The sequence below is a fragment of the Odocoileus virginianus genome, chromosome 7 (genome assembly GCF_023699985.2).
Source record: "Odocoileus virginianus isolate 20LAN1187 ecotype Illinois chromosome 7, Ovbor_1.2, whole genome shotgun sequence".
Classification (NCBI taxonomy): Eukaryota; Metazoa; Chordata; class Mammalia; order Artiodactyla; family Cervidae; genus Odocoileus; species Odocoileus virginianus.
Genome location: NC_069680.1, coordinates 28,332,439 through 28,358,057, shown reverse-complemented (window position 1 = coordinate 28,358,057; position 25,619 = coordinate 28,332,439). Strand labels below are relative to the sequence as shown.

General features: G+C 46.1%; 1 protein-coding gene across 2 annotated transcripts in view; it reads right to left on the bottom strand.

Moving 5' to 3' along the window:
• The window catches only part of DOCK1 (dedicator of cytokinesis 1), a 545,853-nt gene that overhangs the window by 349,589 nt on the left and 170,645 nt on the right, over nucleotides 1-25,619 (bottom strand). For both annotated transcript variants that reach the window (XM_070470415.1, XM_070470416.1), the window contains exons 24-25: nucleotides 16,352-16,422; nucleotides 13,521-13,627 (exon numbers count right to left, since the gene is read on the bottom strand). In XM_070470415.1, coding sequence (XP_070326516.1) covers nucleotides 13,521-13,627; nucleotides 16,352-16,422 — 178 coding nt within the window. The remainder of the gene's footprint in view (nucleotides 1-13,520; nucleotides 13,628-16,351; nucleotides 16,423-25,619) is intronic.

Below are 25,619 nucleotides of genomic sequence, written 5' to 3'. Positions count from 1 at the left end.
CAGCTCTACATCAAAGCAGGATGCAAATATGAGAATGAATCTGTCTGTTTAAAACATTCATTTTATGAACACTGAATAATGTGCTTCTTAATTTTTAGTTTGGTCACATTAAACAAATGATCCATAAAGTGTGTTTAATAACCTTGAGCCTGTTACACAGAACTAAAATCCAGACAAATACTTTTAATGAGAATTAAACAGCAAGAGTCATATAAACGGGGGATGCTTTGCTATCCATCTTTTTCAGACAATCATCCGATTTTTCAACAATCTAAGAACTCCATTCCCACATGATTCAATTTGTTCAAATAACTCTCTCCCGCTATACAAATCTTCCAGATTTGCCAGAAATGCAGAACACAGAGCCAGCAATGGAGAGGATCACAGGAGCAATCTATTCATGTCCCAGTTGTACAGACATGGGGACAAGCAGCCAGTGCAGGGACCAGGCAGCAGCTGAACTAGAATGAGATGTCTGATCCCGAAGCCAGATGACTGTGCGTGTACACATGTGTGTAAACATGTATGATTCGGGTAACTTTACATGTCTAATGCAGATTAAATGTTTCCAAGAAGCATTTTAATTCGCTTTAACTAAGTTGCGAGCATTTAGCAGTACCAGGAGGGTGAATTCACATCAAGTAACCCTGGGGGTATCAGTTTCCCTTTCTGAACTTCAGATCTTGGTCTGTGGAATGGAGTAAACACAACTGCCCTGCTCCGTGTTTCTATTCCTACCAACAGGCAGTCCCTTTGTAAGTATCCTGGTCAGAGGATTCTCTGCACCACTTGGCCAAGTGCTGAAATAATCGGAAATAAGATAATCTGCCTGTCAGCTCTGAGGTACCCAATGTCACAAAACTTTAACTGAGAGAGTGACAGAGCAATTAAAATATCTTGAAAACTGGAAGGGAACAGGGCAAGATACAGACTGTAGAACAAGAGACAAAGAAGTTGGTCAAAGATACGTCTTCTGGCTGAAGCCAAAGGGCCTCCTAAAAAGTGTGTTATCGTTTAAAGAAGGGAGAGGTGTAGCAGATATTTCACATCCTTCCGTTTGGAGAAGTGTAATCATAGCGAGTAACCATTCATTACTATCATGTTGCTGTTGTTCAGTCACTAAGTCATGCCTGACTCTTTACAGTCCTGTGGGCTGCAGCACAGTAGGCTTTCCTGTCTTCCAACATCTCCCAGAGCTGCCCAAGTTCATGTCCATTGAGTCGGTGATACTATCTAACCATCTTGTTCTCTGTGGCTCCCTTCTCCTTCTGCCTTAAATCGTCCCCAGCATCAGGGTCTGTTCCAATGAGTCAGCTCTTCACATCAGGTAGGCAACATATTGGAGCTTCAGCAACAATCCTTCCAGTGAATATTCAGACTTGATTTCCTTTAGAATCGACTGGTTTGATCTCCTTGCAGTCCAGGAGACTTCCAAGAGTCTTCTCCAGAACCACAATTTAAAAGCATCAATTCTTCAGCAAATTCATATTATAATAATAGATATTTTGTCAGATGAAAGAAGAATCACTGCAGAAAAACCTCAAATGAGTCCCATTTAAAAGCAGATGAAAATATTAGTTAAGACTCAAAAATATGCCAGGAAAGATAGTGTGCAAAGTACTGGTCAGACCAAGAATTTGTTCTCTAGATAGAAATGCATCAAGGAGGTGTCTCGGGACATTTGAGAGGACTTCTGCAGGCTTGCCAGCCTTGGGCAGAACCTTACTGTGTGGAAGACGATGAATCAAAGACAGGAAGATGGGGCTGGGGAGTTGTGTGCCTTCATTTACCCAGGTGTGTAAAGGGGACTGAGAATACAGGTCTTGGCCTGTGATGCCCAGCGCACACTCTTCTATCAGCTGCACTAATGATGAGCTATATGGTTAAAAAACAACGCCCAAACCTTATGGTCTGTCCCCTCCATCTTGAGGGAAGGACTATGCCCTCAGGGAGGAGTTTATGCAACAGAAAAAAATAGCAGCTCAAAAGAGAACCCAGGAGACTGCAGGCTGAATTGAGGATCCTCCAACTGTCCCAGGCAAGCTTCTGTAGCCAACATGAGGGACCATGAACTGGGGAGACTCAGAGTCCAAATGCCAGTGTGAGCATGACTGGATGAGGGGCAATCAAGCCGGCCTCTTCTAAGACTGCTCCTTGTGCCAATAATATCAAGCAACAGGGACAGAAGTTCACTCAGAGGTGAGCACAGAACAGAGAACCAACAGACTATCGATAAAGGTTAGACCAACTACACCCTGAGGAACCTGACACCACCAATTTAATCACACAGAAAGAGAGAAAGCTAGGAAAACTCCATAAGCACACGAGCACAACGCTAGACAGCTTATGTTTCATCTATGTATGTGCTTATTTATTCACATACTTGTATTTTATCTTGTTCCATATGGCATTTGAAGCAAATTCCGTTTTCAGAATGCATTACTCGCACCGTGGATGTGAATCAGCTTAAGAGCAGGTAATGGATTTGTAACAAGCGAAGTCCTTAATCAGCACCATGGTGGTGGACAGCTCCCTGCCTGGGACGCTGCTTACAGAGCGCAACTTGCCAGTTAACTCCTGGGTGGTTATCCGTAAATTAAGAAAATTACTCTTTTCCAATTAAATATTTTCAAATGGCTCTGGAGCCTCTCAGAGGACTCAAATTTGCTCACCAACAGTTCTGAGCACATGGTAGGTGCTCAACAAATTATAATGGAATTTAGATGGATATAATTAAGAAACTGAAATTGAGTTCGCCCTCCCAGATTCATTAAACCACCTCTTAAAAAGGCTGCCCTGTTTTAACAAGTGATGTTTTCAAAAATACATACAATGAAAGCTGTAGAATGACATATTGAATTAGGGATGAAAAAAGTACACTATGTTACAGATAAAGATTAGAATTTTCTCAGGGTATGAAAAAATGGAGAAAATTATATTTATATTCCATCATTATTTAAAAAATTAGTCTTTGGGTTTCACAGCTGGTAATGTTCATTAGAAGTCTTCAGCACAACTATCTAATTAAAGTATTCCAGAAAGCTACACAAGTGGTACATTAAGTAACTGTCACATACAACGCTACCAACCCCAATTTTTCTTTCTGTGCAACATCCGTCAAGTTAACAAAGCTACAACAGAGTGGTTCTGGTTTTAAGATCCCTTTCAAGGAAGAGAAATCTCTTTTGAGATTTCTTTATGGATCCAAAGCATGAAGAAGGTATATTTTACTAAAGGTCTGTATTAAACACAGTTTCCCTTTCTACGATTTAAAGCATGACAAACTGATTAACAGGGTAATTTTTTAGAGATATAAATTTCTATTTTGGATGGAATGACGATGAAAACAGTCTAGAAGTCTGAACTCAATAATTCCTACTAGTAGTCCCACTAGGCATCTGAGTCTTTGCCCTCAGATTTCCAAGGGTTGCTGTAACTAATGTTCTCACCTCTGCTTCATAACTGGAAGTCTCAATTACCTGAAAATAAGAATGAGGGAAATAATTTTTAAGCTCTCTAGGCCTACATTTTAAAGAAGCTCTGTATTGTTCAAAAACGGGAGACAAATGAAGTTTGATGAGGCTGATGAACACTGTCTAAAAGGAGCCTGTTCGTTATGTTGAAGGACAGAGCCAAAGGAATGGCCAGGGAATGAGGGAATGACACATTTTCCAACCCCCCTCACTGCAGGATTCCAAACATCAGAGAAAAGAATAGAAAGAAACAAAGGGGCCCCAGAGAACATTAAGCTAAAACCAAAGTTAATTCACCAAGAGGACTAAACCAAACTACTATCAAGCCTAGAGAGAGAGAGTCTTGCCACTAAGTCTCCAAATCTTTATTCTCCAAACCTTGCTACCCTGCGAAAACAACTTATGACACAAGGCAAGTGTATGTAAGTTCTAAAGGAAATACTGTTCATGGGGTTCTCAAGGCAAGAAGTGGTTTACCGATCCCTTCTCCAGTGGACCATACTGTCTCAGCAGGCCTTACAAACAGCTAAGAAAAGAAGAGAAGCAAAAGGCAAAGGAGAAAAGGAAAGATATTACCATCTAAATGCAGAGTTTCAAAGAATGACAAGAGATAAGAAAGGCATTCTAAGGGCTCAATGCAAGGAGATAGAGGAAGACAATACAATGGAAAAGATCTCTTCAAGAAAATTAGATATACCAAGGGAACATTTCATGCAAAGTTGAAAGGACACAATGAAGCACAGAAATGGCATGGACCTAACAGAAGCAGAAGATATTAAAAAGAGGTGGCAAGAATACACAGAAGAACTATACAAAAAAGATCTTCGTGATCCAGATAACCACGATGGTGTGATCACTCACCTAGAGCCAGACATCCTGGCATGTGAAGTCAAGCTGGTGTTACAAAGCATCACTATGAACAAAGCTAGTAGAGGTGACGGAATTCCATCTGAGCTATCTCAAATCCTAAAAGATGACGCTGTGAAAGTGCTGCACTCAATATGCCATTAAATTTGGAAAACTCAGCAGTGGCCACAGGACTGGAAAAGGTCACTTTCCATTCCAATCCCAAAGAAAGGCAATGCCAAAGAATGTTCAAACTACTGCACAATTGCACTCATCTCACATGATAGCAAAATAATGCTCAAAATTCTCCAAGCCAGGCTTCAACAGTACGTGAATTGACAACTTCCAGATATTCAAGCTGGATTTAGAAAAGGCAGGGGAACCAGAGATCAAATTGCCAACATCCACTGGATCATAGAAAAAGCAAGAGAATTCCAGAAAAACATCCACTTCTGCTTTATTGATTACACCAAAGCCTTTGACTCTATGGACCACAACAAACTGTGGAAAATTTTTAGAGATAGGAATACCAGACTACCTTACCTGCCTCCTGAGAAATATGTATGTAGGTCAAGTATCAACAGTTAGAACCAGACATGGAACAACAGACTGATTCCAAACTGGGGAAGGAGTATGTCAAGGCTGTACATTGTCACCTTGCTTATTTAACTTATAGGCAGAGTACATCTTGAGAAATGCCAGACTGGATGAAGCACAAGCTAGAATCAAGATTGCTGGGAGAAATATCAATAACCTCAGATATTCAGATGACACCACCCTTACAGCAGAAAGCAAAGAGGAACTAAAGAGCCTCTTGATGAAAGTGAAAGAGGAGAGTGAAAAAGCTGGCTTAAAACTCAACATTCAAAAAACAAAGATCATGGCATCCGGTCCCAATTACTTCATGGTAGATAGATGGGTGAACAATGAAAACAGTGAGAGACTTTACTATCTTGGGCTCCAAAATCACTGCAGATTGTAACTGGTCATGAAATTAAAAGACACTTGCTCCTTGGAAGAAAATCTATGACAAACCTAGACAGTATATTTAAAAGCAGAGACATTACTTCGCCGACAAAGGTCTAGTCTAGTCAAAGAAGATCTCAGTGATCCTGCTGCAGAAACAAGATAGCACATGGTTCTATGGACTCAGTTGTGATATTTTAAAGAAACAATAAAAACTCTTGATTTGAAAAAAAAAAAAAAAGCTATGGTTTTTCCTGTAGTCATGTATGAATGTGAGAGCTGGACCATAAAGAAAGCTGAGCACCAAAGAATGGATGCTTTTGAACCGTGATGTTGAAGAAGGCTCTTGAGAGTCCCTGGGACTGCAAGGAGATCAAACCAGTCAATCCTAAAGGAAATGAGTCCTGAATATTCATTGGAAGGACTGATGCTGAAGCTGAAGCTCCAGTACTTTGTCCACCTGATGTGAAGAACTGACTTTTTGGAAAAGGCCCTGATGCTGGGAAAGACTGAAGGCAGGAGGAGAAGAGGACGACAGAGGCTGAGATGGTTGGATGGCATCACCAACTCAATGAATGTGAGTTTGAGCAAGCTCCAGGAGTTGGTGATGGACAGGGAAGCCTGGTGTGCTGCAGTCCATGGAGTCCCAAAGAGTCGGACATGATTGAGCGACTGAACTGAACTGAAAGGAAATCTGTCAGTTACTTCTGTCACTTTCAATATGAGAATATAGAAAAACTAGATCCTGAAAGGCAAGGAAATTCAGTGTTACTGGAAATGAGCTTTGCTCAGGTCTCAGGTGCAGAAGCACAGCAGAAAGGAGCCCCTGTGGGTAATAGAATGTCTCCCACTTCAGCTTTTTGCAAGTATGCCCAATGTGCTTGACAAATTTAAGTCAATGCTATCTCAGCTTGATTTCTTTTATTCCAGTTTCTATAACATTAATGTGAAATATTTTTGTCAGCATAAATCCCACACCATGGTGTCCTCCTGTTTATGTTAATTTAATTACACTGAAACCTTTCATTTCTATAATAGGATCGAAGCTTTAATCTTCATAGCTTTGGTCAGATAGGTGGGCAACTATAAAGCTACAAATATACAAAGGATGAAACTTTGACCTTTCCTTCTATTTTAACTTGATTTAAAAGTTGCTCACTCCATGCCACAGACTATTTGGAAGAGTTACCTTTTTGTGAAGCACATAATCTATTTAACCAGCTTTCCAATAGTCAGATCACATCTCTAGACAATGCTTGGAGCCATTTCTGCCCATACCCCGGCTGTCTACACAGGGCAGGATAAAGAGCCGGAGCCCTTCCCCTCAGCCAGGGAACAGGAGCGGGAACAGCCCAGGCGGGTTCTGGACATCAGCATAGGGGCCAGCCCCTCCGCACATGCCATCTACTCTGACTACAAGCTCACATCTGAAAAGACACCCTCCTGAAATGCTGTGAAGGCTAGGATTTGCCTCAACCTATTTGGGGGAGGGGAAGGAATGGATTGGGATTCAGTCAGTTCAGTTCAGTTCAGTTGCTCAGTCGTGTCTGACTCTTTGTGACCCCATGAACCACAGGACACCAGGCCTCCCTGTCCATCACTAACTCCCGGAGTTTACCCAAATTCATGTCCATTAAGTCAGCGATGCCATCCAACCATCTCATCCTCTGTCGTCCCCTTCTCCGCCTGCCTTTAATCTTTCCCAGCATCAGGGTCTTTTCAAATGAGTCAGTTCTTCGCATCAGGTGGCCAAAGTACTGGAGTTTCAGCTTCATCATCAGTCCTTCCAATGAATATTCAGGACTGATTTCCTTTAGGATGGACTGGTTGGATCTCCTTGCAGTCCAAGGGACTCTCAAGAGTCTTCTCCAACACCACAGTTCAAAAGCATCAATTATTCGGTGCTCAGCTTTCTTTATGGTCCAGCTCTCACATCCAGACATGACTACTGGAAAAACCATAGCCTTGATTCGACGGATCTTTGTTGGCAAAGTAATGTCTCTGTTTTTTAACATGCTGTCTATGATTGGGATTAGTTAGGATTAATTTGGGATGAGCAGATGCAAGCTATGAGACATAGAATGGATCAACTACAAAGTCCTACTGTACAGCACAGGGAACTATATAAAATATCCTGGGAATAAACCATAATGGAAAAGAACATGAAAAAGACAGTGAAGGACAGAGGACCCTGGCGTGCTGTAGTCCTTGGCGTCACAAAGAGTCAGACATGACTGAGTGACTGAACAACAAGTGTGTGTGTGTGTGTGTGTGTATAACTGAATCACTTGGCTGTATAGTAGTAATGAACGACATTGTAAATCAACTATATCTCAATAAAATATATTTAAAAATAAAAATATCTAGGGGAGAAGCACTGAGATAAAAACAGGACTATGACTTAATAGCATTTGAAGCCCAGTGAGGGGTACATAGGCATTCATTATTATACTCTTCTTATTTCCCTGTATGTTCAAGTTTTTCTGTAATTGTAACAAAGAGCCATCTTGAACTGTCCCTTGTTGAACTTCTTCTTTCCACAAAACAGGGAAATAATAAAATCAGAAGCAAAAAGACCAGGACCTTAATTTTATACAACTGCTCACAGGTGACCCTCTGTATCTCAAGTCTCTCACCATCTTCCTTCTCTCCTTCTGTTACTTCTCCTTAAAGACAGGTCCTCCCTCCTCCATGATCAACCCACTCAGAGCCCAGCCAGGGAGAGGAGGCCACCTTCCCCATGTAAACACAGGACTTCCCCTCCCTTAGAGCAAGGGAAACCTACATGCATGCCATGCTTTCTTCTCTGTACTGCTCCCCAGGGAAAGACGTGCTGGACGTGAAAATTCAATAAATATGCATCATGAGCCAAGCCCTATTTTGTGGTTGTTATTCATTTCCAAATCCTTGCAACTCCATGGACTAGCACACCAGGCACCTCGGTCCTCCAGTATTTCACAGAGTTTGCTCAAATTCATGTCCACTGGGCCAATGATGCCACCCAACCATTTCATCCTCTACCACCACCTTCTCCTTTTGACCTCAACCTTTCTCCACATCAGGGTCTTTTCCAATGAGTCGGCTCTTCCTATCAGGTGGCCAAAGCACTAGAGCTTCAGCTTCAGCATCAGTCCTTCCAGTAAATAATCAGGATTGATTTCCTTTAGTATTGACTGCTTTGATATCCTTACAGTCCACGGGATTCTCAAGAGTCTTCTCCAGCACCACAATTAGGAAGTATCAATTCTTTGACTGTCAGCCTTCTTTATGGTCCCACTCTCAAATCTGTACATGACTACTGAAAAAACAACAGCTTTGACTTAAAATTGAAATTGTTGGCAATTTGCTCTTTGGTTCCTCTGCTTTTTCTAAACCCAGCTTTTACATTTGGAAGTTCTCAGCTCATATATGAATTGACTTGAAGGCCTGGCCTGCAGGCCCTGTTCTAGAAGCAGCAATAGAGGAATAACAAAGCCATGCTCAAAGACCTCTCATTTTAAGGAAGGACCACAGGAAACAAGCAAGCCAAGAAAGAAAACCAGGCAATGACCACACACTGTGGACAGTGCCAGAGGAGCCACGGGGCAGCATGTCTGGAGTATTTTGTGCACGGTGATCTGAGCACCTCTCAGGGGAAGCTCCCTGTTCAATCCCGTTCAGTGTTTGATCTGAATCTATTTTCTTGCACCAATTTTCTTTCATCATGTATTTGACATGATAATACCTTCCTCAATGAGGACAAGGTCTCATCTGCTATTTTTCTACGAAATCTTCAACAAAAATGAAGAGACATGCCTAACATTTATTGAATGTGCTTTAAATGCTGAGTGCAAATCTCAGTATCACACATGTATCAATCTTCAGGTAATGTAATCTTGGCAAGAAGGAAAGGGCAGCTGGAGGAACTGAAGCCTGGAGGGTAGCTTCACAGAGGTCACTGAGTTAGCAGGTCACAGAGGCAGGATGTGAACGCAGGCAATCTGATCACAAAGTCCACACACGCTCGCAATCCTCTTATAGGCTGCCTGCCCTTGTTACAGAAAAGAGCTCAGAAACACGTAGTTCTTTATTAATGAGGAACCGAAATCACCACCCTGGTGGCTCAGCCAGTGAAGAATCTGCCTGCAATACGGGAGACCCATGTTCGATCCCTGGGTTGGGAAGATGCCCTGGAGAAGGGAGTGGCAGGTCACTCCAGTATTCCTGCCTGGAGAATCCCATGGACAGAGGAGCTTGACTGGCTACAGTCCGTGGGGTCACAAAAGAGTTGGATACGACTGAGTGAATAACACACAAAAAAAATCATTTATAGAAGAAATGATGCAAGCCAGTCAGTCATTTTCTTTTGTAAACAAAGCAAAGGGAGACAGGCAGAACATAAAGGAAAGGCGGATGTGGCCGACGGCCAACCCTGAGCTCCGGGTTCTCTAGAGGTCTCCAGAGGGGCTGAGACACTGTTGTCATCAATCATCTACTGCAGCCAACACTAAGGATGACCAGGTCCACGCTCCAGCTTCTGAACAGCATTCTTATACTAGGGGGAGATTTCTACATTATGAGCTCTGTTTCCTGAATACAGATGCCAGAACTCAAATCCACAGCCACCCTTGCACCTACAATGCAGAATACAGCCTCTGTTCTGCCAAGGAGGTATAGTCTCCTAGGGATGGCAACTGTTAAGGAGCAGCGGGAAGGACAGCTCTGTAAAGATCTCCAATTTCCTCTGGATCAGGGTACAGGATGTGGAGGTAACAGGAGCTGCAAGGACCTGACCCAGAAGGAGCACTGCAACGGGTACAGCTGTGAACAGATGGCAGCGACAATGCCCATGATGTCCAGACCAGTTCAGGCCAAACACAACCGTCTTTGCCAAAAGACACCTCTCCTGCTGTAGCCTAACAAACTCAGCTGGATCCTCTGATTCCTGGTCCTTTAAGAGGACAGAAGAGGAGCAGGCTGAGCCAACCTGCACCCTGTAAGCCTTGGCCTGCTGGGACCCAAACCTGGCAAGGGGCGATGCCAATCTCAGAATTCACTGCCAGCCTTACTGCACCCAAATCAGCGTGCTATTCCCATCAAAGTGAGACTGGAATAACTTTGATATTGGAGGGAGATGGAAAGAAGTGTTTTGGAGCAAAGCAACAGAGTCTGTGCTATGAGAGAAGCAATACATATGCTGATGAGCAAAGACTCACCCCCGGAGCCCAACAGGGGAGCCGGAGGAGCCAGACAGGGAGCCGCTCCAACCACACCCCCCAGAGAACGCGGACCATCCCGTGCCATCAGCAGCTTGTGCTGCTAAAGCTGGTCAGAACGCATTCTAAAAATCTAGACACAAAGAGACATAGTTTGAGTGATTCAAATTGGATCAGGAAAGAGGACAAGGACAACTACATTTTTTACAAATTAACAAGAAACAGAACAAGGGGAGACACAGCCATCATATCTCATCAGAAAATGGTTTGCCTTTAAATATTTATACCCTATGTGGCACAGAATATTTTGCACAAGTAATGACATTGTAAGAACAGACCAACCGGAAGATTTCCAGTGTTATATCTTTCCTGACAAGGAGGTAAGATGGCTCTTGGTAACTCTGAAGATGCAGGGAGCCTGAGGTGAGAAAAATCGAGGCTGTCTTTGCTGTCTTTACCCAGAATCTGAAAACTCAAAGCCTACACATGGCGTCATTTTCACGCTGGACAGCACATCCTGAAATGCTTCCAGGCAGCCAGCGAGTGTCTGGAAGTACATTTGGGGAGCCAATTATGGCTCTGACATCATCTAATAATGGGACAGTTCTAGAGCTGCTTGTAAGACATGAAGCTTCAGGCTAATTTTGGCTCCTTCATCATTGCCCATAATAATTCTGGATTCATTTATTTCCTACAATCTCATTGACTACCTTGGGTACATCTGGCTATTGAGATTAAATTCCAACCTTTGTAATATCGAGAAAGATACTAAGTTGATCATTCTAAAATATGATACATCCTGGTAATTCCCTGTCAAACAAAGCTAAATATTTATTTTTATGCTGCATATTTCTAAAACAAGACTTAAGGCAGTCTAAGATTTAAAAAAAAAAAAAGACTTATAAAACAAGAATGAAAACCAAAATTGAGGACAGTAAAGAGAACAACTGCCAAACACATAGACTGACATAATTCTCAAAAACAAATACTAAGTTTGCCTTCAAGCTATCTACTAGCTAAAACAACATGTGTAAGTTTCCACAGAAGAAAACACTTCCCTGAAATACATTCTCAAAAGAAGATCTATTTTAGTATGTTTAACTGAACCGTTTATGCCTGAGGTCTTTATCCAAAAGGACCTCATTCATTTGGCATGTGGGACAAGAGTTTTCAACAGAAATTTTGAAATAGCTGTCATTTGTCTTCAAGAAGGTCTTCCCTAAAACAACACTCAGTAAAAGCCGACTATGAGAAGAAGTAAAGGAGTGCAGTCGCGTCCAGCTCTTGGCGAGGCCGTGGACAAAGGGGCCCACCAGGGTTTTCCAGGCAAGAGGACTGGAGTGGATGGCCATTTCCTCCTCCGGGAATCTTTCCGACCAGGGATGGAGCCCGCGTCTCCCGCGCTGCAAGCAGAGGCTTTACCATCTGAGCCACCAGGGGAGCCAAGTACAGTTGCCGCTGCTGCGTCGCTTCCGTCGTGTCCGACTCTGTGCGACCCCACAGACGGCAGCCCACCAGGCTCCGCCGTCCCTGGGATTCTCCAGGCAAGAGCACTGGACTAGGCTGCCATTGCCTTCTCCAACACAAGTACAGTTAATCCTTAATAACTCTTACTTTTTGACAATTGTTAACTCAGTAAAGGTGATGGTAGTAGCAGTGGAGGTGTGTGTGTCTTTGTGTCTTAGGACTGGATGATAGGAAGGAGAGATATTAGTAATCTACCTAATAAGATCCAGATATAAAAACTCGGGATTTTACCTGCTGTGGCATCAAGTTCAGTTGATATGGAAAGAAACAATGAGGCTGCGTCTTCACAGATCACCTCTACCACCATGCCCTGCCAAGGGCCCCAAAGAGTCCCCAAGCTTTAGTAACACCTGAAGAATGAGCAATTTAATATCCAGCCTTCCAAGGAGAGCTTGAAATATGGACAGTCGGATTACTGGCTTAAGGAGATGTGTGAGCTTTGAGTTGAAAGCAATGATGAGAGTTGACTTTCTTTTATGCAAGTGACAAATAGAAAGAGAATGATGTTTGGAAGGGCTGCAGAAAGCCACTCACTTCTTGGTTTCATGTGCTTTCTCCAGAAAAACACTCCCACTCATATGAAGTCTTTAACATTTCCTCTTAACCTAAGCCTTAGCCATTAAGTATAGACTACAGGGAATTGTATAAAGTTAAATCAAGAAATAAGATTAAAAGCATAGGGTCCAGTAGTCCAGATGGTACAAAGGATTAACCAGACACACACTGAGTTCTCCACGGGGAATTGAGCTGCTCCATCTCTGAAACAATGCCACACATGAGGGCAGAAGAAAATGAAAGGGAAAGCCAAACAGCTGCACAGAAATGGAACAGAAAAAATGTATGCCGTTCCATCAGAATGTCATTCAACAGTCTTCCCGTCTCCCTCCAATAAATGAGGAAGGCCGTGGGATTATGCAAAGGTCTTAAGCTTTCAATAAAACTTCTTGACAAGTGTAAAATATTAATTCAATCTGTCCAAACAGAAAGAAAGTGATTAATAAAAAAGGGTAGGGAGATAACATGTGGAAACATAAAGTGTCCTCAGGATAAATGAGTTGAGGAATCATTCAAATTCTTTCTCCTTTACACAGGGTTTGAGGAAGCCCTGTCACAAAATGCTAAGTTCAGGCTAAGACAGAACCACTACTTTGATGTTGAAAGAAAATTTGAAGCTTTTCATTACAATCATCTCAATGGAAGTCAGTGATTGCCTCCCCAGGATAGATAATCACACATCTTAAAGGCTACAATGTATGCTGATTATCCAAGGGCCTTGGTATACACCTAAATTCCAAACTACGAGGATTGGTCTTCATTTCTCAATGATCTGTTACCTACAGTAGATGTCAATTACCATTCTCTGGCAAGGGCTAAATCTTCCTTTCTTGTAACGGAGCTGTTTTAATTGGGGGCAACCTCCCCACTCCTTTTGACAAAGAGAGAATTCAGAAGGGTCAAGGTCTCCAGACAGTGATTAATGTGACAATTTAGTGATTCTCAGGGTTTCACTCACCATGCTGTGTGAAGAGGTCACTGTGAATTATTTCAATCAAGCAATACAGCTTCTGAATGGTCAGCAAACCCACGGGAACATTTAGGATGAAATCAGTAAACATTTTGCTGTAAAAGGAAAAACCCAACAGAGAGTTGAAGGATATACTACAAAATGACCCAATAGAATACAAAACCGTACTGAGACGTGAGCTCACTGAATGATCATTAAATGCCACCAGAATGTTGAATGAGGCCCATTATATAATATGGACCAAAATCTCACCCAAAAGAATGATGCTTTATGATGTTATTTTTCATTTCACACCCACTAAAATGGCCATAATTCAAAAGACCACCAATATCAAGTGTTGGCTAGGATGTGAAGGAACCGGGACCTTCATACCATGCTGGTAGGAATGCAATGTAGTGCAGCCACTTTGGAATACTGTCTGGCAGCTCCTGAAAATGTTACCATAGTTACCATGGGACCCAGCATTTCCATCTCTAGGTGTATACACAAAAGAAACAAAAATATATTTCCACACAGAGTCCTGTGCATGAATCAAAGTAACGTTATCCATTACACGTGAAAAATGGGAAAACCCAGATGTCCATCAACTGATGAATGGATAAACGTTTCACCCATTAAAAAAAAAGGAATTTCTGACATTCACAGACCTTGAACACATTACGCTAAGTGAAAGAAGCCTGTCACAAAAGGCCATGTGTTATATGACTTTATTTATCTGAAATGCCCAGAAAAGGCAAACCTATACATACATAAAGATTAGTGGTTGCTGAGCACTGGAGTGGGAGTGGGCAGTGACTCTTCATGGGCATGAGGAATCTTACTGGGATGAAACTGTTCTGACGTTAGATTACGGTAATAGTATAGAAGTCTCCTTCGTGATGTGGGAAAACAAGATGTCTTCAGTGCAGGAAGTCTGTTGTAAACTACAAAATGTAACGTTGAATGCATTTAGAGGTGTATGGGTATGCATTTGTGTTTGTGTGTGTGCACGTGCATGTACAAAAGATAACCGGAAGGATCCAGATCATCATGGAATCATTATAACTTTGAGCTATTCTCCTCTGTGATTTCTTCTGTATCATCACAACATGACTCAATCTTCTAAAGAGGGAAAAACACATCCATGATTTTCAAAGTCACTGAAGAGGAACCCACGCGAGCAGAAAGAGTCAAGGGCCCAAGAGCAGATGGCCCTGGTCCTGGGGAAGGGTGGGGGTGGTCTCCAGGCACAAGGCACATGCACCAGCTGTGAACACGGACATCACCCCTGTAATGAGTGAAGGCCTGGCCCTTGAGCCCCAGGAAGACAGGCCCAGAGTGAAGCCACAGCCCACCCAGCCTCAGCTCCCCGTTCATCCTGTTTCCACACACCTCGGGCTCTCAAACAGCAGCACTCATTGGAAGCACCTGGAGGGGTCTTTGAAGCCAAATGGCTGGACCCCACCACAATCTCTAATTCAGAAGACCTGGGAAGGAACCCAACATTCAGCAAGTCCCGGGACCCGCCGGGGCTGCTGTTGCCTGAACCGCTGTCTGACAGCCGGGCGCGCAGAGACCCGAGCGGGCAGACACAGCGCCCAAGGGTCTGTCTGTTCCTCCTTTTCTCACTGAGCACCTGTTAAGCTAGAACTGGCACTGTCAGTGCCCGGGGGCCGCAAACAAATGTGTCCAGGCAGGACACTAAATCCTCGGGCGCATCAGACACGAGGTGATTCACGAGGCGCGCAGCTCCCCAGGAGCCCCTTGCCCCTCACCCCCGGGCAGGAGTGACCTACGGTAGACATGAAATATAGGAAGGATGGCCACTTTTCATTCCATTTAACCACCCAGGGGACACATGGCCCTTTGTCAATATTTAGGTGGGCTTTTCTGGCTGGTCAAATGGTGCCATCACCTGGGGATAAGTTTACTGTGTCAAATGTTAACTCAAATCGCCAGTCCAGGTTGGACGCAGGAGACAGGGTGCTCGGGGCTGGTGCACTGGGACGACACTGAGGGATTGGATGCGGTGGGAGGCGGGAGGGGGGCTCAGGATGGGGACACATGCACACCCATGGCTGATTCATGTCAATGTATGGCAAGACCACCACAATATTGTAAAGTAATTAGCCTCAAATTAAAATAAATAAATAAAATTTTTAAAAAAACCCAATCAAGGATCAGACAAGGGCCGTGCTGTGATGTCTGGGGTCACAGACCCATGTACCCACTTGCTCACGACACCTTTTTCCAAATGCAGCGACGTCCGCACGGTACACACCTGCGACTGGGTTTAGACAGTGATGACGGCAACACTGGAAGGGGAAAGGGAGGGTTCCATCCCCAGCGTGACTCTGAGGTCTGACAGCCAACGCCCAGCTTGCCTAGAGTTTGGTTTGCTTTGGTTTTGCTTTTTGTATAACCTGAACTGACAACCTCTGGCTCCTCTGTCTGAGGCTCACTGCTCTCGGTCAGGAACCCCCTGGAGAGAAGCTGTGCGGAGGAGGTGAGACGCGAACATTAAACCTCCTGTGTCAAAACGTTTAGGTGCTGAAAACAAAACCCAAACCCAAGAACCACGTGTTGAATTTTCAACTCTAAAGGGTGCAAAATGCCAAATTTGTATTACTTATGCATGAAGCTAAAATTAATCCTCTAAAGAAAATATTGTGACTGTTGATAGATACATAAAGACACAATAAGCTAGAACATGTTCCAGAAGGATCCAGGGCACTGACCTATGTGGACATGAGCCAGAACCCTGGGCATCCCATGAACTAAAGGAGGCCAAGCATGGTATGTGGGAAGCCTTCGCCCTGGGTGCTTCCTTGCTTCCTTACCTGAGCTCTTTGGGATCAAATACCAATTTCACATCGTTGACAATAGTTGGCAAGTATTTCAGCGCTGCCCCCTGCAAACCAAGAACAGAGAAGAACGTTGGGCATCATGCAGTTTGGCAAATGCGAATACAAAGTCGTGATCACTATGAAGAACCAGAGGCACATCAGGAAGGCAACACTTTCCAGATGAGAAGCTGATGGCTGAGCACAACAAAAATAGAGGGGGTAAGAAAAAACCTCTGATCCACAAACAACGGAGATGTTACATGTTTATCCTGACACATAATAATAACAGCAGCATTAGCTAAAGCCAATACTCTTTGCATGCTTACTGAATGCCTGAGAAGTGAAAGTTGAAAGTTAGTCGCTCAGTTGTGTCCGACTTTTTGCGACCCCCATGGACTGCAGCCCGTCAGGCTACTCTGTCCACAGAATTCTCCAAGCAAGAGTACTGGAGTGGGCTGCCAATGAATGCCTATACTGCGCTATTAGCTTTTATGTGATTTTCTCCTTAACTCTAAGGAAGTTATAGCAAAAGAATACCTGTGCCCTCACGCCATCAGATTCACTGCAGCCCTCACACTGTCAACAATTACAGTGATTGCCTTTGTTCCATTCCAAAAACGACTGCCTGTATATCTAGGTCTCTTAACTTGGAACCATTTGCTTCTTTAGTAACTTTATCTCCCATATTTATATTCTGTATCTTCTAGGAAACCCATACTTTCAAACAATAAATTGACGGTAATAACAATGTATCTTAATACATGCCTTGCACTATGCTGCTGCTCTTGTCTTAGTCATTAAGTCGTATCTGACTCTATGCAACCACACGGACTGCAGCCCGCCAGGTTCCTCTGTCCATGGGATTTTCCAGGCAGGTTGCCATTTCCTCCTCCAGGGGAGCTTCTTGGCCCAGGGATTGAACCCATCTCTTCTGCACTGGCAGGCAGATTCTTTACTACTGAGCCACCTGGGAAGCCCCTGCACTGTGGTAAATCCTTATATATTTTATCTTTAATTTCAACATAAATCCTACAGGGAGTTAGCTGTGTTGGAAGGCAAGGTAACTGACAATAGGGATGTTAATGATTTTGCCCCTGATCTCACAGTTAGTACTGAGCTGAGCTAGAATTAAAATTCAGTTTGGTGGGGGACAAAATATTTCCAGTTTGGTGGGAAGCCAGAGCCTCAGTGCCCATCATTTATAGCTGGTTGGGGAAAAGTCCTGGAATTTTAGAGTCCTGACCCTGGCTGGGATTGCCCCCCACCCCTGCCTGACACTCTAAAGGACTCCTTCTATCAGGCTGGGCCCCCCCTTCCTAACGATATGGAGGGAAACAATTTTCATCCAAATATTTCCAGGGGCTGCAATAAAGCTCAGAATCTAATTGAAAAGAGCACTGGATGAACAGACAGTGCCACACCTATTACCAAAAACAGTTGTCAGCATTGTTTTCCAAAAGCAAGTAGGCAGAAACCCACTTTAAAAAGAATACCCTGAGTATATATGGTCAGCTGATTTGCAGCAAGGGGACAAAGGTGCTCCCGCCACCAGCACCAAATGAAACTCCTTCCATACCTCTCTCCCTATATAAAAATTCACTTTCAATCAAACTTAGATCCATAGATCTTCTATTCTAAAAACTATAAAATGGAAGAAGATATCTGTGAATTTGGGCTAAGCAAAGATTTCTTTCACATGACAACAAAAGCATAATCCACAAAAGAAAAAAAATTATCAATTATATGTCATCAAAATAAAGAATTTCTGCTCTTCAAAAGAACTTCTGCTGAGATAACAGATGAACTACACACTAGGAGAAAATAACTGCAAACCACACATCTGATAGATTTATATCCACCATATACAAAGAATTCTTAAAACTCAATAATAAGACAGCAATCTTCCACCCAAAATAGACCAATGATTTGAAGACACACTGTTTACAAAGAAGATCCATGGATGACAAATAGGTACGTGACAAGCTACTCAGTCACTAGTCACCAAGGAAATGCAAATTAAAACTACAGAGACACCACTAACATCTCTTAGAATTGCTAAGCCAAAATAAAACAGAACAAAAGAGTCTGACCAGACCACGTGCTTTCTGCAGATGCTACGGGTCTGAAGGCAAACTGGATCAGCAAGTGTGAGAAAGCACTCCCCACGGAGCCCAGCAATCGCACTCCTGAGAGTGACCCCATGGAAATGCAAACTCGGGTTCACACAAAAGCTTCTATCGGAATGTTTACAATTACTTGAAATTGTCAAAAACTAGAAACAACCTAAATGTTCTCAAGAGGTGAGTCCCTACAACGGAACACTACTCAAGTCATGAAAAATACCAAGATGCTGTTACATATGATGTGGATGAACCTCACATGCATTCTGAGATGTAAGACAAACTCAAAGCTTCAAACTGATTTCATTTTTAGAATGTTCTAGAAAAGGCACAACCAGAGGGAGGGAGCACACCTCAGGGGCTTCCCCAGGGATGGAGTCCGGGGGAGAGCTTACCTCCAGGGAAGGATAGAAGAAGGCAGGGGGTGGAGGAGCTCTCCTGTGTGGCTATGTACAAACTATGCCTTACATTTTCAAATGAACATTCACTGGAGGCAGAGCCATGAAAAATGCCTGAGACAACTCTTGGACCTTTTAACACTGGTATCCAAGAGTTAAGTGGTCAGATTCAAGTAACTTCGAAGATGAGTTCAGGTTTCCTCTGGTGTCACCTGTGAATTTTCTGTAACTGCCAGACACTTCTCTAGGAGCTTGCCTCTCCTGACAATAAGCCCTCAGCACAGCCAAACGAGGGAGGTCTACCGCCAACGCCTTTCACAGATGAGAAGGTGAAGCCGTTTGCCAGGTTGTGGAGCCAGTGTGTCCACCTCCAGGGTCAGAGGGAAACCACCCGCGGAAGCCTCCGTGCTCCACAGTCGAGATGCTCAAGGACAGGGAAGCCGAGTTTACCCGTCAGTCTGCACTCGGGGCTTTCCTGGCAGCTCAGTGGACAAGAATCCACCGGCCAATGCAGGATACACCGGCTCCAGCTCTGGTCTGGAAAGATCCCGCACGTCTCAGAGCAACTACGCCTGTGCACCGCAGCTGCCGAGCCTGTGCTCTAGAGCCTGGGAGCTGCGCCTACTGAAGCCCGTGTGCCCTGGATCCTCTGCTCTGCAACCAGAGAAGCCAGCACAACGAGAAGCCTGCGCACCGCAACTAAAGAGCAGCCCCACGAGCTGCAAGCAGAGAAAGTCCCGCGCAGCAACGCACACCCAGCACGGCCAAAAACGAAATACAGATACAGAAATAATTTGTAAAAAAAAAAAAGTCTGCACAACAGACTTATTGGTGTCTTTTCCCCCAGGGCTAACCCCGTCCTTCAATGCAGACCAGGTCAAGGAATCCCAAACGCTCAGCTTCAAGAGGCAACTTCTGAAAAGAACCTTAAATGGAAACAATTTCATTCCTGTTTCCGAAGTTCTGCTTCAACTACCTCGGAGTTGCTTTGAAAAACTGAAAGATATTTATTGTGACATTTAATAATAAACGTTTGCACAGCTGACCGCTCAGGCCTGAAACTGCCTTGTCTAGTTTGTGAGGGCCCCTGGGGGGCAAGGACCCATCAGCATCACGCGTTTCATCCTGAACCCCACGAAGCAGCCTCTGCCTGCAGCAGGTGATAAATACCAGGTCACAAGGACCAACAGCAGCAAACCAGGCGGGCCTTCGTGGTCCACCCTCGGCTGCCCAGGGATGCCGGGCGCCACGTTAACCAGGCTCCCGAGGGCTCCGCTCCTGACGTCACAGCGACGCCCACAGAGTGAGGGCCATACCCACTGTGACCCCCAAAGGCTGGTTAACAGGGCATCCTGCCGAGTGACCTGCATCCTAGGGACGTCCTGTCTCACAGTTCGTGAGGATTACACAGATCAGAGAGGGACACAAACCCACATCGGTCCTGGAGAACACAACAAGGACGGGCAGGCGGAACGAGGTGAAGGCAGGGGTGTCTCCTCTGCATCCCATCTCTAGCTCCCCATCTCTGGTGGTCCCGGGCTCCACGCCACCCTGCGCTTTGCCGTGGTGGCCACTTCAGCCTCTCTCCTCCAGCCCAGGATCCCAGCCCCTACCTCCGCCTTCAGGGGAAACCAAAACCCTCAGGAGAAAACGGGACTGGCGGCCCTGCCCACCACTCAAGCCAAAACAAATCTGCCCACCTCTGCCCACGCCTCCAGGCGAAGGGAGGCAGCACCCGGCCCCACAGAGGGGCCCCCCCACCCCACCGTCTGCTCAAGGGTCGCCTGCGCTTCCCGCCCTGTGCTCTCCAGGGGGCCCGGTTCTCACCCCAGCGGCCCCTTCCCGACACATGTGTGCCCACCCTGAAACCACCCAGAGCCCCACGCCCCGCACCTCCCTGCCCTGCCCTCCATTCCCGCCCAGGCCCCAGGGACGCCAGGCCCGCCTGCCGCCAGGTGACCTCCCCGTGACACTGCTGTGACCCCTCACCTCTCGGGGCAGCCACTTTCCTCTGTCCCCCGCCCCTCCCTTAAAGGTGGGTGTCCTAGCTGTCCTGTTCTAGAGTTTTCACCTCTGTCCACATACCCCCCAGGAGGACCCCCTCCATCCAGCTTGACTCCTAGTGTCCATCTCTGGGGTCACCTCTCTCCTGAGCATCTCACACACACACACACATACAACCAGTGGCCACTGGTTTCAGGGCAGCCTCACAGATGCTGCAGACCCCCTGCCTCAGATGAGACCCCACCCTATGCCCTGGTGCTCCAGGCTCAGGGCGCTGCACTCTGAAACCCCCAGATCACAGCCTCCTGCTCCGTCTTCCCCACAACAGAACAATCACAGGGCCTGGCAGATCCTCCTGATCCCACATCTGCCTTTACTGCTTTCTCCCTTCTTTCAGCTCTCACCCTGGCCAGGCCACTTCTGTCTCCCTCTGTCAGGAAGCCACGCCCTGCTAAGGAGCTCCTGCCTGCACTCTGAGCACCTCAGGGTCATGGCCCACTCACAGCCGGAGCCGCTTTCCTAAGAGGCAAGTCTAACTGACATCCATGGGCGGTACTGCCCTGCTCCTGACCACCCGGCAGCCTCCAAGGCCCTGGCCCCACCTCCTCCCCAGCTGTCCTGGTCGGCGGCCTCCAACTCCACCTGCAGGACCCTCCCAACCACGTGGAGCCTCTCCCAGTCTCCCCCCTGCCCCGGGCCCCTCTGCTAGGTCCGGGGCTGCGACCATGCTGTTCCCTCTTCCTGGGTCACTGTTCCCATCACTCCTGTCCCTGCCCCCAAACAGAGTTACCTTGGTGACGTCTCAGTCCTTAGCTTAGCCATCGTTTTCTCCAAGGCGCACAGATTCCAGGTTAGGCATCCAGAAACATTACTCAATGGGCCGTGTGTCTGTCTCCCCCAGACCAGGGCCCCGTGTCCGCCTGAGGGCCCTGGACACAGTAAGACCCCCAGGACTCACTGGCTGACAGCTGTTTAGTTGCTCAGCCGTGTCCAACTCTTTGTGACCCCACAGACTGTAGCCCCCCAGGCTCCGCTGTCCATGGGATTCTCCAGGCGAGAATACTGGTGTGGGCTGCCATTTCCTTCTCCAGGGCATCTTCCTGACCCAGGGGTCGAATCCCCGTCTCTTGGGTCTCCTGCTTTGGCAGGCAGATCCTTTACCACTGAGCCACAAGCCGCTGACTGACAGAGGTTTGCACAAAAGCACCTTCATCTTCGACTCTCTAGCTCTCTGCTTTCCACGCACAGAAATGGGCCGTGTCAGCTGATATCCACAATGTATCTCCTCCAGGATGACCAGCTGCTAGAAGAGGCAGGGCGAACCCTGAGGTCCCCCCGCCACCCCAGGCAGCCTAGGTCTCCAGAAGATGCACATGCCATCACCCACTCTCGTTAAGGGCCCAGCCAGCTTTGCTTTGCCCAGTTCTAATATTAGTTCTTTGATGAGATCTCTAAGTGTTTGGGTTTCTGCTCGCGCCTGCAGAAAAAGGCTCTGGGCTCCTTGGTGGAGTCCAGCTGCTCCACTGAATTCAGGTCTCTTTCAAGTGCCCGGGGCTGCAGCTTCGAGAGCCCCTTGAAATGTGAGCTCTGGGCAGACAAGGCGGGGATCCTGCCTGTGATGGAGGCAGCTGGGAGGAATCTCATGTGCAGAAGATGCCTCCAGAAACAGAAGTCCCCCGTGCAGACAGGACAGGGAGGCAGGCGGCCGACACCCAGGAGCCAGGGCCCCACCCTGGACGAAGACTCGGGCTCTGAGCCAAGCTGTTGCCTATGCCAGGTACTGTGTGGACTCAGGAAGAAGGCTCTCTGGATACCCCCCGGTGGGAAAGGAGGAAGGTTAATAGTGGTTAACGGGGTGGCCTCCAGAGACAGTCAGGAGAGTGGAGGGTCCCCGCAGAGATGATGGGACACCCCTAATTCATCAACACTGCTCACAGACAACAGCCAGGGCCACCGCTGGGTGTGAAGACCAGAAAGCATGTGGCTGTGTGCAAACGTGAACACACAAACCTTCTCGGGGCCTTCCCTGGCTGTCCAGTGGTTAAGACTTCACCTTCCAAGGCAGGGCGTGTGGGTTCACTCCCTAGTTGGGGGAGCTAAGACCCACACATGCATCGCGACCTAAAAAACCAAGACATAAGACAGAAGCAACAGTCTAACAAACTCAATAAAGACCTTTATAAAATGGTCCGCATCAAAAAAAAAAAAACAAAAAACAACTTCTTTAATGTGTAAAACTCTCCATTTAGTGAAAACTTGCCTTCATAAAGTCCTGATTAAAGTGGTAAATAATGTATAGAATCATTTGCCAAGTCTCAGAGACAGTCAGGATAATAGGAATACAGAGCACTGGGGAGGTCTCTTTACTGCTGTTGTTTTCTTTGTATCACTTTCGGTAAATCGGTTTCTTCTTCAAACAAGGTCTTGCTCGGAATGGGCAAGGCTGTTTTGAACAGAAGGGGAGAGGCCGGGACCCCACCCAGGCCCTGGCGAGGTTCCCTGTGTGCCACCAGAGCGGCAACCTCAGTTCCCTGAAGGTGAGGGGCGGGGAGGGGACCGGGCCTCGGGGACGTGCCCAAGACTCAGGGCTGAGCTCGGAGGGTCTCTTCCTCCATGTCCTCTGAGGGCACGAGCCGGGGGCCACACAACCTGGGCGAACACACCCCTGGGATGGGGTCTCAGCAGGCACAGAGGCCAGACGAGAGAGGAATGGAGAGGAATTCACTGTCTTCAGCTTTGCATACTCATCTCCTACTTTTTAAGTCATCATTGGACTTATCCATGTTTGCTTTCTAAGGAAGTTTATTCCTTCAGATTTGACTTTAAATGTACCTAAATTAAGGAAATGGCAGCTTAAGCCCTGGCTGGCATTTCTCTTTGAACTTGGTAAGGCTTGACCTGTCCACATGAGGAGGGACTCTAATCCTAAATGTATTTGGGCCTCAAACACAGGGGGAAAAAAATGACCCCCTGACACGCTGAGAGCACACACCTGAATCGCCTGCACACTTGGGCACATGAAGGCTTTAGGTAAAACTGTTAATTACCACCAAGACCTAGAATAGGGCTCCCCGCACCGCTGAGCAGGGACTGAAAGGCCGCAAGGCAGAGAGAGAGACAAGGAACACAACTGCGGCCAGTGGCAACGCTGCTTCTACTTCTGTTCAGGGAAGCACGCTGACTGAAACGCCCACCCTGGCCAGGCACCATGGTCACCATTTGCATGAGGTGTTTCACGACAGGAGGTCCCGGTAAGGAACACGGAACAAATAAGCCACCACCAACCGGAAGAGTTCAGGAAAGGTTAAAAGGAGACACCACCTGTCCGACCACCTCCCAGAATCCTTCTCTCTGGCATCCATCTTGGCTGGACAAGGCAGGCGCCACCAGGAAGGACTCTGAGTCAGAATGACTGGCTAAAGACGACCCGGAAACGAATCCCGTCACCATAAAACCCGAGACTGTGAGCCACGTGGCGGAGCCGTCCTCCTGGATTCCCTCACCCTCCTGCTCGCCTCCCAGGAGCCCCTTCCCAGTAAAATCTCTTGCTTTATCAGCACATGTGTCTCCTCAGAAAATTCATTTCCGAGTGTTAGACAAGAGCCCAGTTTCGGGCCCTGGAAGGGGTCCCGCTTCATGCAACACTTACATTAAAAGACAAGCAAGTTGCTGAGTGTCCCTCTTAATATTAGCATCCTCACGTAACATCCAGGCCGTCAAGAAGTTACGGTATGCACAGAATTACCGTATGATCCAGGAATCCCACTCCTGGGCATTTATACAGATAAAAAACTCTAACCTGAAAGATACATGCACACTACTGTCCACTGCAGCACTATTCACAATAGCCAAGACGTGGAAGCAACCTAGATGTCCATCACCAGACGAAGGCATAAAGAGGACATGGTGCATATACACAATGGAACATTACTCATCAGTAAGAAAATGAAGTAATGCCATCTGCAGCAACATGAATGGGCCTGAACATGGTCACATCAAATGAAGTCAGTCAGTCACAGAAGGTCAAGTATCACATGCCATCATCTATGTGCGGAATCTAAACCAAAATGATGCAAAAGGAAGTGAAAGTGTTAGTCACTCAGTTGCATCCGACTCTTTGTGACCCCACAGACTGTAGCCCACCAGGCTCCTCTGACTAGGGGATTCTCTAGGCAAGAATCCTAGACTGGGTTGCCATTCCCATCTCCAGGGGCTCTTTCTGACCCAGGGATTGAAGCCAGGTCTCCTGCCTTGCAGGCAGCTTCTTTACCGCTTGAGCCACTAGTGAAGCCTGACACAAAAGAACGTACTTACAAAACAAAACCAGACTCATGGAAAGCAAATGCATAAATACCAAAGAGGATGAAGGAGGAGTAGTTTAGGAGCTCCGGACTGGCAGGCTACTCTGTGCAAAACAGGCCAACAAGGGCCTCATGGCACAAGGAGCCATACTCAGGGTCTTATGATAACCTACATGGAAAAGAATCTGAAAAAGGATACACACACATACATATGCATGTGTGTGTGTGTAACTGAATCCCTATGCTGTACACTTAAAACTAACACAACACTGTGAATTAATTACGCGATTTAAAAGAGAGAACCATCTCTGAGAAGGTAACAATAAAGTTAAAAAAAAAAAAGAACTCATGGTATCACAACTCTGAGGAAGCAAAGTACGGTCAGAATTGAATCGAATGGATGGAAAACACACTGAAACCAAAGTCCTAGAGAGAAAGA